Source organism: Cavia porcellus, unplaced genomic scaffold (genome assembly GCF_034190915.1).
Source record: "Cavia porcellus strain 051 isolate PalLab524CR breed Dunkin Hartley unplaced genomic scaffold, mCavPor4.1 scaffold_38, whole genome shotgun sequence".
NCBI lineage: Eukaryota > Metazoa > Chordata > Mammalia > Rodentia > Caviidae > Cavia > Cavia porcellus.
Genome location: NW_026947521.1, coordinates 6,749,128 through 6,763,726, shown reverse-complemented (window position 1 = coordinate 6,763,726; position 14,599 = coordinate 6,749,128). Strand labels below are relative to the sequence as shown.

The 14,599-nt window shown below is 37.3% G+C and overlaps 1 protein-coding gene across 9 annotated transcripts in view; it reads left to right on the top strand.

The window, feature by feature from the left end:
* Ube2q2 (ubiquitin conjugating enzyme E2 Q2) overlaps positions 1–14,518 on the top strand; it is a 52,059-nt gene extending 37,541 nt beyond the window's left edge. For 4 of the 9 annotated variants that reach the window (XR_010045649.1, XM_063243533.1, XM_013145588.3 and 1 more), the window contains 4 exons: positions 3,115–3,163; positions 3,582–3,677; positions 12,173–12,239; positions 13,757–14,518. Coding sequence is in view for 6 of the 9 variants with exons in the window: in XM_063243533.1 (XP_063099603.1) it covers positions 3,115–3,163; positions 3,582–3,677; positions 12,173–12,239; positions 13,757–13,788 (244 nt within the window). In the remaining 3 variants the exon portion in view is untranslated. Of the gene's footprint in view, positions 1–3,114; positions 3,164–3,565; positions 3,678–12,172; positions 12,240–13,756 lie in introns of those variants that run through there. The other 5 variants (XR_010045650.1, XR_010045648.1, XM_063243532.1 and 2 more) reach the window with 3 other exon arrangements.
* The last annotated feature ends 81 nt before the right edge of the window (positions 14,519–14,599 follow it).

The window sequence follows — 14,599 nt, the reverse complement described above, 5'->3', positions numbered from 1 at the left end:
ACAGGAAGAGTTACTTTCAGGTTAAAAATGTGGGTGACTACTACAGAGAACTTTCTCTGAAGTGAGTTTGCTCCTAACTCCTTACAGAACATTTAGTTCTCTTTGCTTTATGTGCTTCTTTCTATGTACTATGGGATGTTAAGAATTGTTTCACTATATAGGTAGGATGTTACCTATGGTTACCTGTGGAACCTGTGGTGGTGATGTTGGGGATGAGGTATGTCTGTGAAGCTCAATCAAAAGAAGGTGGCTTTAAGAAAAATTTAGCACTTGTAAATGTGCTGAGCCCATTTTAACTCATGCAATACTGTAAAATTCTGCTTGTGAAAGAGATCTAGGCTGCGTTTCCCAGAATGCTCTGTGCGTACCAGTGGTGGGATGTTAATAGGGGTGTTATTTGAAAGGATTGTGGGGTTTTAGAAACCAAGCTTGTGACATTCAACCCCAAGTGACCTCCTGGAACCTTACTGTGATTTTTTAAAGATGTTAAACAGCTTTCCTAAATCTGTCTAACTTATAATTATTTACCCCATGGGATCTCAGAAGAACAGGTCCTCTGGTTTGCTTTTTGGGAAATGCTACTTTATTAAAGTCGTGAATGATTCTTGGATATTTTCTTTTGCCGAGCAAGAAAAGTTCTACTCATCTCTTAGGGATAATAACAGACCCTATGGACTTACAAATCCCCATGTAAAAGCTTAGTTCTTTCTGACAAGATGTTACAGAATTGATCTCCGATGTACTATTACATTGAGGACATAGAGCAATTGAGCATAAAGGGTTTAGAATTGTGCAAAGTTTCATTTTGAATTTAAAGCATCCCTACACTGTAGTGAATTAGATAGCAAAAGTGTTTTTCCTGTCATAAAACCTTATAATCAGTTTTGAGAATCGAATATTGGGTGACCCAGTCAAATATTTATATATACAAAGGACTGAACATAAAACTAAAAGATGACAAATTTTTAACCTTTGTGTCTGGTAAATTATCAGCCTTTTGCTACCTTCCAAGCCATAGTTTTTATTTTTTTATGCTTTATTTATTTTTTCATACTGTAAATGATGCTGAAATAGTAACTTGCATTTGTCCAACATCCTAAAGCAAACACAGGTCTTTTTGTGTTTTTTACTGTCTCTCTGATAAGCAGACCTACATGAGGGTTTTGGATTCATGTTGTTTTACCTGGCTAGCAAGAGGGGAATAATACAAAGGAACATTATGGAAAGATGAATGCCTGCAGTGGATGCATGGTGCTGATGGAGGCCGGAAAGACAGAGCACTCGCTAAGAGCTAGTGCTGTATCTCAGGCTGATTTGTGGGAGCCAAAGCTGGTGCACAAGAAGGGAACAGAAAGAAAAGTGAAATGCAGATGCTCATTGGAGGCAGGATTAAGGTGACTTGGTCTTTAGCGTCAACTGTTAAGTGAGGAAAAAAAATTACTGACTTAAGGCGACCTAAATAATTAGAAATACTAACAAACACAGAACTTGCAAACTAGCTGCAGGTTAAAAACCCTGTGTGATTCTGTCTAGATTATTGAGCAGTTTTTGCTGTATATTTCATATTTTACTTCTTTTATTACCCTATTAATTTGTTGTCAGAGCCAAGCTTTTAAATAACAGCTTCGGGCTGGGGATTTAGCTCAGTGGCACAAGTACCTGTTTGGCAAGTGTGAGATCGTAAGTTCAGTCCCCAGTACCAAAAAATTAAAAAATTTTAAAAAACAACAGCTTCATCATGTTACAGTTCACATACAATAAAACCCTCTGCTTGGCAAACGTGAGATCATGAGCTCAATCCCCAGCACAAAAAAGGTGCTGGGTCGTGGGTAACTTAAGTGTCCACTGCATACCTCTTTGTCCTGAAAGGAGTCCCTGTCTAGCTTAGCATTTTGAAATGTACAGGTCAAATATGAGGCCCACACATTAATAGATGTCAAGATTTTGGGTAGTTACAGAGAAACCAAACTTTAAATGAAAACCTAGATTTACTAATTTTCTTAAATCAGCAAGCATACCTTTACATATAAGGTAATTTTATAGATCTATGGGAGATTCAGGAAATTGGAGGTACTTGTATTTCAGAAAAACAAAAGTATGAGGAATATTTTCCTCACTAGCTGTTGATTAGTTCCAGTGTACTATTAGTGATTTCAGGGGTCTCCAGGAGCTTTTGGATTCCCTACCTCTCTGCAGAGACATTTGGTTTATTTGACATGGGAATGCCTGTAGTGAGCCAGGATGGAAGGTTTGCAGGCTAGAATGGTCTGGGAAGTTCTGTGGGGAGAACAGTGTCAGGGAGGTAGGCATGCATGGCCAGAATTGTAGGCAGGGAAAAGGCAGGGCAATGCCTGGCAGAGGACACAGCATTTTGTCCTGGGCTAGGGCTTTCATCAGTAGTCACTACAAGTTTCGGACTGAAAGGATTCCGATTTACATATTTAGGCATGCTATTTAATGTATTTTGAAATTTAAAGTAACATTAAGGAGGTGTGGAATTGTTTTTTAAAAGGGTTAAAAAATGGAAGAATTGGGCTGGGGATTTAGTTCATTGGTGTAAGCACCTGTCTGGCAAGCGCAAGGTTGTGAGTTCAATCCCCGGTACTATAAATACATAAATAAAAGATAGAAGACTTTTTACCTACATTATGATTTCCTAAAGGGAGATTCCCAGAATTGTCTTTGGTTCAGAGAATATCCTGTCTCTGCTGGTCAGAATTTGAGTGTCATCTCAGGATGGAGAAGACAACCTGAGCTGTGCAGCATCGTGCAGCTGTTTATTACAGAGAGGGAGGTGGTGGGACTTTTGGGTGCTAGTGCAGGGCACTAATTCTTTGGTCCCCGTTTTCTGGAATGTGTTCTGCTAAATTCTTATTTTTGGATATCACAAAATTCTGTCATTAAGGATTCTGTTACTAAGAATCATTTTTAAGTTGACTATTAGAATGATGATTTAACATTTTTAAATTACCCATAATCTTGTGTCCCTTAACTTTTCATTTTAGTGTGTTCTAAATTTATGTACATACTCTTTTTTGTAATGGCTTTTTAAAAATTCAGATGGAGCATAGAGTCCTAGAGGATTTTGTATGATTCCTTTCTTTTCTTTTTAAGGTATGTGTTGGGTGGAGGAGCACTGTGTATGGAGCTTCTCACAAAACAGGTGACTGTTTTTCTTATGGTTCACAATTTGCAGCTTCAATAGTGTTTTGAGTCTGTGTATGAAATATTAAGTAGAAAAATTCTTATGTCTACTTTAAAAAATTTTTAATAGTATCTTCTTTTTGATAATAAAAAAACTAAAGTAAACCAGTAAAATGACATTGTGCTTGCTGCTGAATCGCTTAGTAGGGTGATTGTTGAAAGAGTGGTTTATTTGCTCACATTGGGAATTTAGAATGAATGTGGGATGGTTTTGTTTTTGTGAGATCCTGGAAGTGGTCCAGTTTTACTTTCTCCCCTGTACTACAAACTTCTGAACACCAGCTCGCTTCTGTTGAGTTCCTGCATGCTGTTCCGTGAGGCTGTCCCGTGAGGATGGGACTGCTGCTGTATTTAGAAACAGCTGCTTCTTTCTGCAGGGCTGGAGCAGTGCCTACTCCATAGAGTCAGTCATCATGCAGATCAACGCCACCTTAGTCAAAGGCAAAGCCAGAGTGCAGTTTGGAGCAAATAAGGTACTGTAAGAATTTCATATCATTGTCAGATACATTTCATGTTACTTAGGAAGCTTCTCCTGTGTTTGTTCTCATTGAGAATTTATTTCATTTTTATTTGTTTTGTTTTCTTTCTTATAAAATTGAACTATAGAAAATATATAAGAAAATGAAGATACTCATTGATAGTCATTAATTTTTTTAGCCTTTTGTATTCACAAAGAAACACATCTACAGAATTTAAATTTATTACTGATAGACATGTCCTAATAAACACAAAATAATATGTACTTTGAGGTTTTTCCAATCTGAGGTTACACTATAATAGTTCATTCTTAATGTGCTGAACTCTAATTGAAGTGTGTATTAATTCTTTCAACCCTCTTAATAACACAAATGATATGTACAATTACTGTCATAATTTTGTAGCCAAGGAAACAATCATACACAGCTCATATGACTTGTCTCAGGTCACAGATGGCAGAGTAAGGATTAGAATGAGGTTGTCAGTCATTAGTCTCTTTTTTTTTTTTTTTTTTCTGTGTTTTTGAGATAGGGTTTCACTGTGCAGTTCATGCTGGCCTTGAAGTCTTGTTGTAGCCCAAACTGGCCTCAAATTTGTAGCAACCTTTTGCCTCAGCCTCCCAAGTGCTGGGATTTCAGGCATGCGCCATCATATCCAGCCTATTCTCTGCTCTTAATCACTGAGTTCTTAAGTTTATTCACTTTAATACATGACACATAGCTTTCTAGGAGGAATTGAATTTGTCAATAAGTGTTTAAATATGCAAATTGATGCACTCTCAATCTGGTATGTTTTTGAAAAGTATTTATGTGATAGAAATCATTGTTCTATTTTTAAAAATTCGAATGTTTTTCCTAAAATTCTTTGTGAATTTTGTATTAGCCATCTATTCAAACAGTTTAAAAAGTTTATCACGATATTATACTTGGAATCATGAGTCTGCTAGATTCTTTATTTTTATTGGTGCCAGGGATTGAATTCATGACCACGTGCTTGCAAGGCAGGCACTTATGCTACTGAGCTAAATCCCCAGCCCAAAAAGATGCCCATATGTCTACAGCTCATTGATTTTTTTTTTTTTTTTTTTTGGTATCAGGGATTGAACTCACAACCTTGCATTGCCAGGCAGGCACTTACACCACTGAGCTAAATCCCTGGCCCTAGATTCTTAATTTATAGAAAAAGCAAAAAATTGAAAAGGTTATTTTGTAAAAAAATATTTCAATGTTTTAACTTGTTTAGGATCTTGTTTTTTTACATTGGAACAAAAATACCTTTTTTATTATTACATATTTGCAATACATAATGTTTACTTTCCTTGTGTGGAGTTGGTACATCTTAATTTTTTTTCATTTCCCTCCCCCTTCTTCCCCTTCCTGTCCTCTCAACATATCTTCATACCCTTCCCCTTTGAGAAAGGTTTATCTCCCTGATTTCTATTATCTTTTATTTTGCTCTTTATAATTTGGGTTTCTCATATGAGAGAAACTGTGATATTTAAGCTTGTGTGTCAATAATTTATTTCACTTACCATTAAAACTCAGAAGTTAAGCAGTTTACTAGTGTTCAATAATTACATTTATTTTTTAATGACAAAACATATGCTTCTTAAATGTAGAATTTCTAAAGTTGGTAAAAATACAAAAAATTAAAATAGTCATTCTATCTATAAATATAGCAAAATATTATTAGTATTTTACTTTAGTCTTTGCAGTTGTCTTCCTGGCACCTATTAATATACAGAGTTTGATGTTAAATTTTAATCATATTTTAAAAATTGGCTTTTTTTTGGTATTGAATTGAACTCAGGACCTCACACGCATCAAGCAGGTGCTGACCTCACACGCATCAAGCAGGTGCTGTGCTGCTGAGCTATATCCCTAGCCCGTATTTTTCTTTTTAAAAGAGAAAATATGAAGGATGTATGCCAGGGATCTCTCTGAGTAACTGAAAGAATATTTTACCAGTAATTCACTGTATAAACTTTTGTGTGGACCACTGGATCTGTATCTGAAATAAAATTAGACAGTATTTGCTTTTGAAATATGAAAGGACAGGAAACCTTATTGTTATAAAATAGATATTCAGCCCCAAATTAATCACCATCACCACCACTACTACCACTGCCACCATCATCGTCATCATCATATTTGTATATACCTCCAAAGAAAGTATTGGATATTCTATTTGTAGCTCCTAGCACAAAGTGAAAATATAAATCATAGGTGGAAGTATGTTCTGTCTAGCACTAGAAGGAACATCACAGTGCATTAGTAGAATAAACGAGAAAATAATGAGGTAAACAAATATTATCACATAAAGTATAGCAGTGATGAAACTGCAATAAAGTGTAGTATCCAGGAAGTTTATATATATTTTTAATATGCTGCAAAGTCTAGCTGTAAAAATTCTTTTTTATGACTATACAATCATGAGTAATTTCTTCATTAGGGCTCTTTTATCTTGATGGTTTTCAGGGTAAAATGTGACTTACATTAAGTAGCTCACTGATTTTTCCAGTGTTCTAGAACCTCTTCATAGAGCAAATAGTGATGTAGGCTTCTAGGAAAGGGCAACGGAAGGATAGAGTTGTCAAGTTGCAAGTATTTTTTCAGGCTGGACCAAATTTCAAAAAAAGAGAGATGGGCTAAGGATGGAACAAAGGCAGTCATAGAACCTAAGAGGAGTTTGAGGTACACGCAGAGAGAGCATCTTCTCAATATTTGGTGGAGGTCTCTTCTCAGTCAGTGCCACAGTGAAGCTGGCGGTGGTGGTGGGAGTTATCACTGGCATGAGTCAGTGCAGGACTGCCCAGGACAGTCAGTAAGTCAAAGCCAACAAGTGGGAGGTGTGGCAGCCTTGCTTTATGTTTTGCTTGTGCTTTAACTGCGATTTATAAATTCAGATACATGATTCCATGGTACCAGTAGGCAATTTTCCTTCAGAAAGAATTGAAATACTAAAAATTTCTCATACTTCAAGCAATATGCCAAATAAAATTCATTAGCTGGCTCCATATCTCAAAAAAGTACTCACAATTCCAAAGAATCATGGTCCTTTTGGAAAGCTCTGCACATAGGAGAACTGATTGCAAAGACCAGGTACCTCTGAGTATCTGGGAAGTGGCCATTCTGCACTTTCCACATCCTCCAATACTGCTGAGTAAACAGGGCTCACTTGGGCCCAGTTTCACAGACCTAACGTAAGTAGTTTTCATAAGTCTAAGATTTTTGTATAGAACATTTGTGTGCTGCATGAATAGGTAACTCTCAGTTGTCTTTATTAGAGGAAAGGTTAGGATATGCCCTGTTGGACAGCAAAAGCTCCACAATTTAGTACGACCCTCTTGAGCAGCAAAGAACCAGGGAGTAGCTTTGTCCCAGGCCTGACAATTAACATTTGTATCTGATAGAATAAGTATGCTCAAGCTTTGTACAAAGCTAGCCATGCTGCACAGCCACAAATGAATGTGCGAGTCCAAAGTCAACCTGGCATTCCTTGTTTGTTCCTTTTATTTTTAAGAAGTAATTTTATGATCTCAGCATTTTCCTGGAAAGAAACCTCCTGTAAGGAGTTGCATCCACACATAGAACGAGATCCATTAACATTTGCTCATGTCAGAATAACAGCTTTAACACATCTGTGTGTCCATTTGTAACAGCTGAAAACAATGGCGTGGTTTCTTCTAAAGTAATTGCCTTAGGATATGCTCTAGCTCCTAAAAGAATTTATGCTTTTCCAGTGTCCCTGACTTACAGCAAGACATAATAGATAGAAGCCCTCAAAAGTCTTTGTCTTAATGTAGTTTTCAGGTGAGTCTGTGAATTAATATCTGAAAACTTTCTGTAAAGCTGGAGTTTCCTGAATTGGTATCCATCCCGTTAGTAACATCAGTGCTTTGGCCCTTCAGCCAAAATGTTAAAATTTTAACATTGCTTTTCCTAGCAGCAGTAGAACCTGTGTCCAGATAATCTGGGTAAAATCTACTTTTTTCAATAGTTGGTTCACCAGGTGTCAGATCCCAAAAGGCTGTCACATCTGAGCCCCTTCGCTGGGCCAAGGTGGAGACTGGAGCCAGGACAGAGTGTCTCAGCTTAGATGTCTGTTTGGCAGTATTTTATGTCTCTTCCAGTTTTAGAATTCTGTAATACCAGTACTCTTTCGTTCTGTGACATATATCCCTTAGACTCAATTGGTGTAAATACAGTTGCTTTAAATGGTTTTTCCTGTGAATTGCAGTTTTCTTGGCAAGTATATTACAACCATTTTACATAGAACACCGTTAGGCTGCTAAATACATTTCCAAATTAAAATACAAGTATCCACTGCCTAAAGATAGAGGAATGTGTAGTTAGGCAGTTTTGTTGCTACTGGAACCTTTTGGAATGTGCTTACATATACTGGGATGGCTGCGGTGTCACCGGTGGTGGCTTTGGGATCACCAGCCTGTGTGCTGACTAAAGGGTTCTTTTCACCATACATGGTCCTAGGTCTTACAAGGTGAATTTGTTTAGTGAATTCTAGTGAGGAAACTTTTTCTCTTTTTTATGCTTAGTAAGAACTATTTGTCAGGAAACTGGCAACTTTACGTGATACAAGTTTCTTCTTCTGGATTCTATAACTCTGCAGGAAATAATCTAAATGCTAATTTAAAAAATACTATAAAGGAAAGTGTTAAAGACATGGGAAACATAATATGGCAGATGTTAAGACAGAACAGCACGAGGTTTAAATATGTCTTATTTGGACTCTAAGAAGATAATAAAATTATATTTAAAAATTAGAAAAATAGAAGGTAGGAAGTATGGTAAGGTGATAGAAGGAAGTCACAAGCGGATTAAAGAAACCAGACATTAGATGGGATTAATAAAATTAGCTGTTTTTAAGAAGCATATTTGAAATATAAGAATACAAAACCATTAGAAATGTGAAAATATAAAAATTTTTTAAAAAATAAGAGTGAGTGTTATGTCAGCAGACACTGGCCAAAAAAAGGTGATATGCCTTAGTATCAAACAAAATACAAACTTAGAACAGAAAGTATTAGTGAAAACTTAATAATGAAAGTCTCAGTTAAATGGGGATATAGCAGGTTTTGTATTTTATGTATCCATCAAAACATAGGGAAAAAAATGTTAAAATCACAGGGAGAAATGGACAAATCACCAAAAAAGTTGGAGATTTCAACTTCATCTTGTATTAATCAGAGTATGAAAATATAGATTTAAAAAAACCATTTAACAAGCTTGATATGTTACTGAGCAAATACAAAACTCCATACCCCATACAAATGTTCCTTATTAAACAACCTACCTATTTAATGATTATTTAGACATAAGATCAAGGTATACTGTTCAGATTTATGACCCATAGCTCAAACTTACATCTTGTCTTTTTTAAAAAATGCTTTTATTTTTCGGGGGGGAGGGTGCCAGGGATTGAACTCATAACCTCACACTTTTGCCAGGCAAGCACTGTGCTATGTCCCTAGACCCCCTGTCTTTTTTTGTACAGTTCTGTACATCTTGTTGGTAGAGCTTCAATGTTTTTTTTAAAATTTATTTTAAAGGGAATAAAACAAACAGAACAAAATAAAATAGAACAATTTTGGATTTCAAAAACAAGACAAAGGAAATCTCCCATAGTTGCAATATTGCATATTGTTTTCGTTTACTTAGATGCTGAGACTACAGCCTGAGGCCTGCAAAATCTTGGTTTTTAAACTTCAGTTGCTATCATGTCAGTTGTGTTTCCCCAATCAGCTGGTTGCTTGAGAACGATGGCAGTGGTCTCCTGGCCTGCATGCTAGCTGGCTCACGGGAGGGCAGGTTGGCTTCTTGGTTCTCCTTTTGGCCCTTTACTGTCTTTTTTAAAGTGCAGTACACCATTGTATATGCAGTACTAATTTTTGCTGGTTGTACTGTATAGTATAGTACTACAACTTTTTTGTTATATATTGCAGTACTGCATGTAAGAGATATACAAATAAAAGCAAAGTCATTGAGTTGGACTTTACTTTGACCATTCTTGTGAATACTATAATGTACGTACTATATACAATTCCTCACTTAGGGCACAATTCATTTAATAACCTAGTCATAGAAAAAGAACTCAGTCATTAAATGAGAAATGTAATTAGATATTATATGCTTCTCAAGCATATGTGGGATATGGAAAAAATTCCATTCATTAATAAAGCAAGTTAGAAGAGTTAAACATTCCATACTGCACAAACCATATAATTTATAAAATTTAGAAGACAGAAGTGAAGATATTAATAAAAATCTATATGAATTTAGAAAGTAGACACTTCTGAGTCATGGTTAAAACAAATGAAAAGTTAAAAATTTTTGAAGCTGGGCATATTGGTGCACACCTGCAATCCCAGCACTGTGGGAGGAGAGAGGAGAATTACAATTTAGTGAGACCGTCTGAAACTAAAAAGATGCCAGGGCTGGGGATGTAATGCAGTGCAAAGCCCAGGGTTCAGTCCCTAGTGGTGAGGAAGAAGGGGTTGTAAAGAAAATACTAAAATATATTTCCTCCATTCTCTCATAAACTCTTCAGTGAAACAGACCTCTGCTCTGAAAAGCAGAAAAGAGATACTTACTCTCTGATCCTAATTAAATACAACTGTAAGTTAAGAACAAAGTCTCTGTTGTGGAGTTTTTAGCCTCCCACTATTTAGGTCAAACAGGGATTGAAATTACACCTGCAGAGTAAATAGACGATGACAATAATATAATCACAGCCAATGGAAGCCAGGGAGCACTCGCAGAGGTGTTCACTGCTCTAAGAATTCTTATCAACAGAAAATCGTAAAAAGTGAGTCAAGTCTCCAGCTCCGTGTTAGAAAAGAAAGCACAGTCAAATCGAGGGAAACCAGAATGGAAAAATGACTAAAGTTTAAGTAGAAATTTGTGAGTTAGGAAACTGTAAAAGGTAGCCCTGCCTTTAGCTGGATGCTGAGCACAGCATGTCTGACAGTCTCATTCTGTCCTTGGTGCCAGAGAATAAGCACTTGGGAAGCTACTGTTTCACCATCATTTTGCATGTCGGTGAATATTTTGTTCAGTCTGTTTCTGTCTTTATTTTTGGTCGTTTTTGTGAAAATAAAGACAGTGAAAAACACTAAGTTTAAATGACAGTACTGAATGTTTTTAGTGTTTCAGGTTTTTAGTTGTCTTACGGCAGTGCTGACCACCTAGAAAATGAAGAGAAATAGAAAAAGGCTGTAATAAGTCTAAGAGAAACCAAATGATGGCTTATGATCGTGGAAATACCCTTAGAGTCACTCAATAATAGAAATACACATTAAAAACCACCCTGAAAGGCTGTCTTCCACCTATTGTCAGAAATAACAAAAATTTGAAGTCTTCTGTCAGTGAGGCTGTGTGGGGCTGTGCAGAGGCCTCAGATGCCAGGATACCTGCAGGGACACTTGAGCAACGTGTCTTGGTGATAGGCCAGAGGTGCTGAGGTCCTGTGTTGCCAGTGCTTTGCAAATGTGTATGGACATGGTTGCTCCTGTAGCGAGGGGCTACAAGATGGCCCTGTAAACCCAAGTAGGACATACAAGACACCAGGCATAATGGGTAGTGTGGGTTGAATGAGGTAGGTGAAGGTCTGGTTGGCTCAGGAACAGGTAGGGAGTAGGTTTTTACTTAGAATGCTTTTATAGTCTTTAAATCTGGCAGTTCTGGGGTTTGATCACACGGCCTTTGCAATCCGCTAGAGCCCCAGTCCTCCCCCAAACCTTTTTTTCTTTTTCTTTTTCCTTTGAGACAAAGTCTTGCTAAGTTGCCCAGGTTGGGTTGGAACCTGGAATCCTCTTGCTTCAATTGTCCAGGGTGCTGGGCTTACAGGTGTGCACCACCACACTCAGCTTTCTTCTGCTATGAAAATTTCTTACTCAAACAATTCTGTGACATAACAGACAGTCTGTACCACAATGGAGAGTTTGAAAGTAGTAGTAGCTGAAGGGAAGGTGTAGGGCAGTTGTGCTTCCAGGAACAAAATTTACCCTAAGCTTGGCTTTATGAAGACAGTTATTTTGTAACAAAGAAGGGCTCCTTTAGTTAATCATAACTTGGAGCTAGCTTTGGACATGCTGCAGGTTTCCAACTCAGAATCTGACTGGCATGTATATATAGGGCTTCTAATCTGAAAATACTCAGTGGCTTGTCTTTTTGGAATAAGCTAGTGAGGAAGATGGTTTGAGTTTCATTCACATCCTGAGGAATCCTTTAACTTCACCTGTCCTTGTTCTCAAGAGAAGTAACTGGGAAGCTTATAGATGTTCGCTAGAGTACAATCTTGGTTTTGTTCTTTTGCAGCAGCAATGAGAGTATTCTGAGACTATTAAATTAAAACTGTTTTGGAAATGAAAGTATGTTTTTTGTGCTCTTTGAAACACTGCCACAGTATATCTGTAAAGTTATTGTAACAGTTTTCATCTAATTTTGATTTAAAATGTATAATTGTCTTTCAGAATCAGTATAATTTAGCAAGAGCCCAACAATCCTACAATTCCATTGTACAGATACATGAGAAAAATGGTATGTTTTATCCAACATGTATTTATGAAGTTTTACAGAATGTGTTGATATTTATTGTTTTTTGTTTTTGGTTTAATATCTTACCAAATTATCTTAATCCACAGTGAAAACGTTTAATTTGTGCTTCATTCAGGCATCTCTGAATGAACTATGAACTCCATGATTAATAAAAATCTCTTTTGCTCTGGGTAGCAGACTAGGTACCTTGAGTTGAGTCAGATTCTGAGCAGATGAATAAAGGAAACACTGTGTCCACCTGAAAGGTGTTGCTGGTAGGGCAAGAACAGGCCCTAGGAGTAGAATTTTGTTAGAATTGAGTAAATGCAGTAAGTGTCATAGCCAGCCATGTGCAAAATGTCTTTGGATTGTTTAGTGCTTCTGATGCCTTTCCACAGTGAAAAGTGTATCTTTTTAAGATGTTCTTCATTAGTTTTATTGGCCCTTAACTTCCGCTTATATTCCCAGTACACATACTGAGATAAGAAACCTAGACCTGGAAGACCATTTAAAGTACCTTTGGAGTCACAAGCTAGCTCTGTGACCCTGAACAAATTATCTTTTAGCCTTAGTTTCCTGAATTGGCACAGGGCCACAGTGCCCAAGCTGTGAAGGAAAAGAGGTATACAAAACACTTTGTACCCAGGTGCTGATAGCAGAACACTCTTGCACCCTTTGTTCCATTGTTCTGGGTCCTTGAAGGGATGTGTTTAGAGGAAGTGCTATTTATTTGCCTAGAAGTGTGTGTGTGTGTGTGTGTGTGTGTGTGTGTGTGTGTGTGTGAGAGAGAGAGAGAGAGAGAGAGAAAGAGAGAGATTATGAGAATGTGTAAATATAAAAGTTGAACCATGATCAAAGTACAACGGATTCAAAATCAGGAAGGATAGATTGTAATTTTTAAAATAGTGTCTTGGAAACTTATTTTAAATTGACAGATAAAATTATGTGTTCGATTTGGAAAACTTAAATCTAGATAAATTACCTACCAGTTACCATTGTTGCAGGGAAAACATTTGGCCACACCCTTCTGAGGCCCTTTCTAGATTCCAGCACAGCAGCACAGCCCTATGTGGTTCGGTAGAATTGGATTCTCCCTGGGGCATCTGCTGCCAGCTCTAGGGTTAGGCCTGGTCACTTAGTCATGGCACTTGCCTAAGTGGCCACCTTCTAATTCCTCTTACTATGAATGTTGGGATTTTACTTGGGGAATAGTTCTCAGTGATAGGCTTACTTTTACATACAAAATTGATAAGGAAATATAGTATCAAGTCTGATGTGCCATACCATTATCTTTAGGGATGTCATTAATAGAGCTTATGTGAAAACTTAAGTATGCTCTATCACAGGAAATCCATACCTTTGTATTTTGTATTAGAATGCTGTTAACCCAAGTGCAAATTTTAATTTCTACAGCAATTCTAATTCTAATTCTACCAAATTCTGAGCAGAAGCCATACATATAGGCTCTCCTAGTCTGTTTAGGAGTAAACTATCTTAATTTGGTTTCCATTCTGTTTCAGGCTGGTACACTCCTCCAAAGGAAGATGGCTAAGTATGTCAACTCTTTATAGCTGGACCAATGTTGCTTTAAAGAAAACCTTTCCAACATGTGGATGCAAGCTTCGAGTGCTGTAACAACCGCACGAAGATGTTAATGCCTAGATCTTTAGTGGATAACCCTCACTGCCGCAGCCTCAGTTCTGGCCTTTCTGCCTGCTCACTGTGCAGCTGGGCCCATACCGTGTTCTTCCTGATCGATGCACCACAACCCCTTGCCATCTCTTCCTTGAAAAGTGAAATCTTGAAGCAGGCAAGTCAGCATCAGGTCCCCGAAGCTGGAATATCACAGTAACTTCTTTATTATTGAGCCCATGGGTTATGAGGATTTGCAAAATACTGTTCCATTTAGAGCCAATAAAAGTTTAATCGATGTTCAATGTTGGTTTAGAAAATTTAGGTCTTCTAAACCCAACTTTTTCCAGGTCTAAAACTATTTTATGGTATTGCCAAAATAATGTCCAGAAACCTGCTCTGAAGTTGTTCAAGTTGGTCATCGGAAGCCATGGACTGTCCAGAGCTCACATCCTTGTTAGCAGAAGCTCTCCCCATCCAGTGTCTGCTTCCTCGATGTGGCTGAGACAGGCTGGGCTCACTGCTGCTTTTCCATTTGGCATGTCTCATACAGAGGAGCCACGGGGTAGAGCTGGAAGATGTTTAAAGTCATTTAATAGGGTATTGCAATTATCTGTAAACTAATAAACTTATAAATTGATTGTCATGAAGACAGACTCCTTAAGCAAAAGCTACACAATTAAGTACAAAAAGGTAATTTAGAGACTATAATTTTTTGCTCTGTATTATAG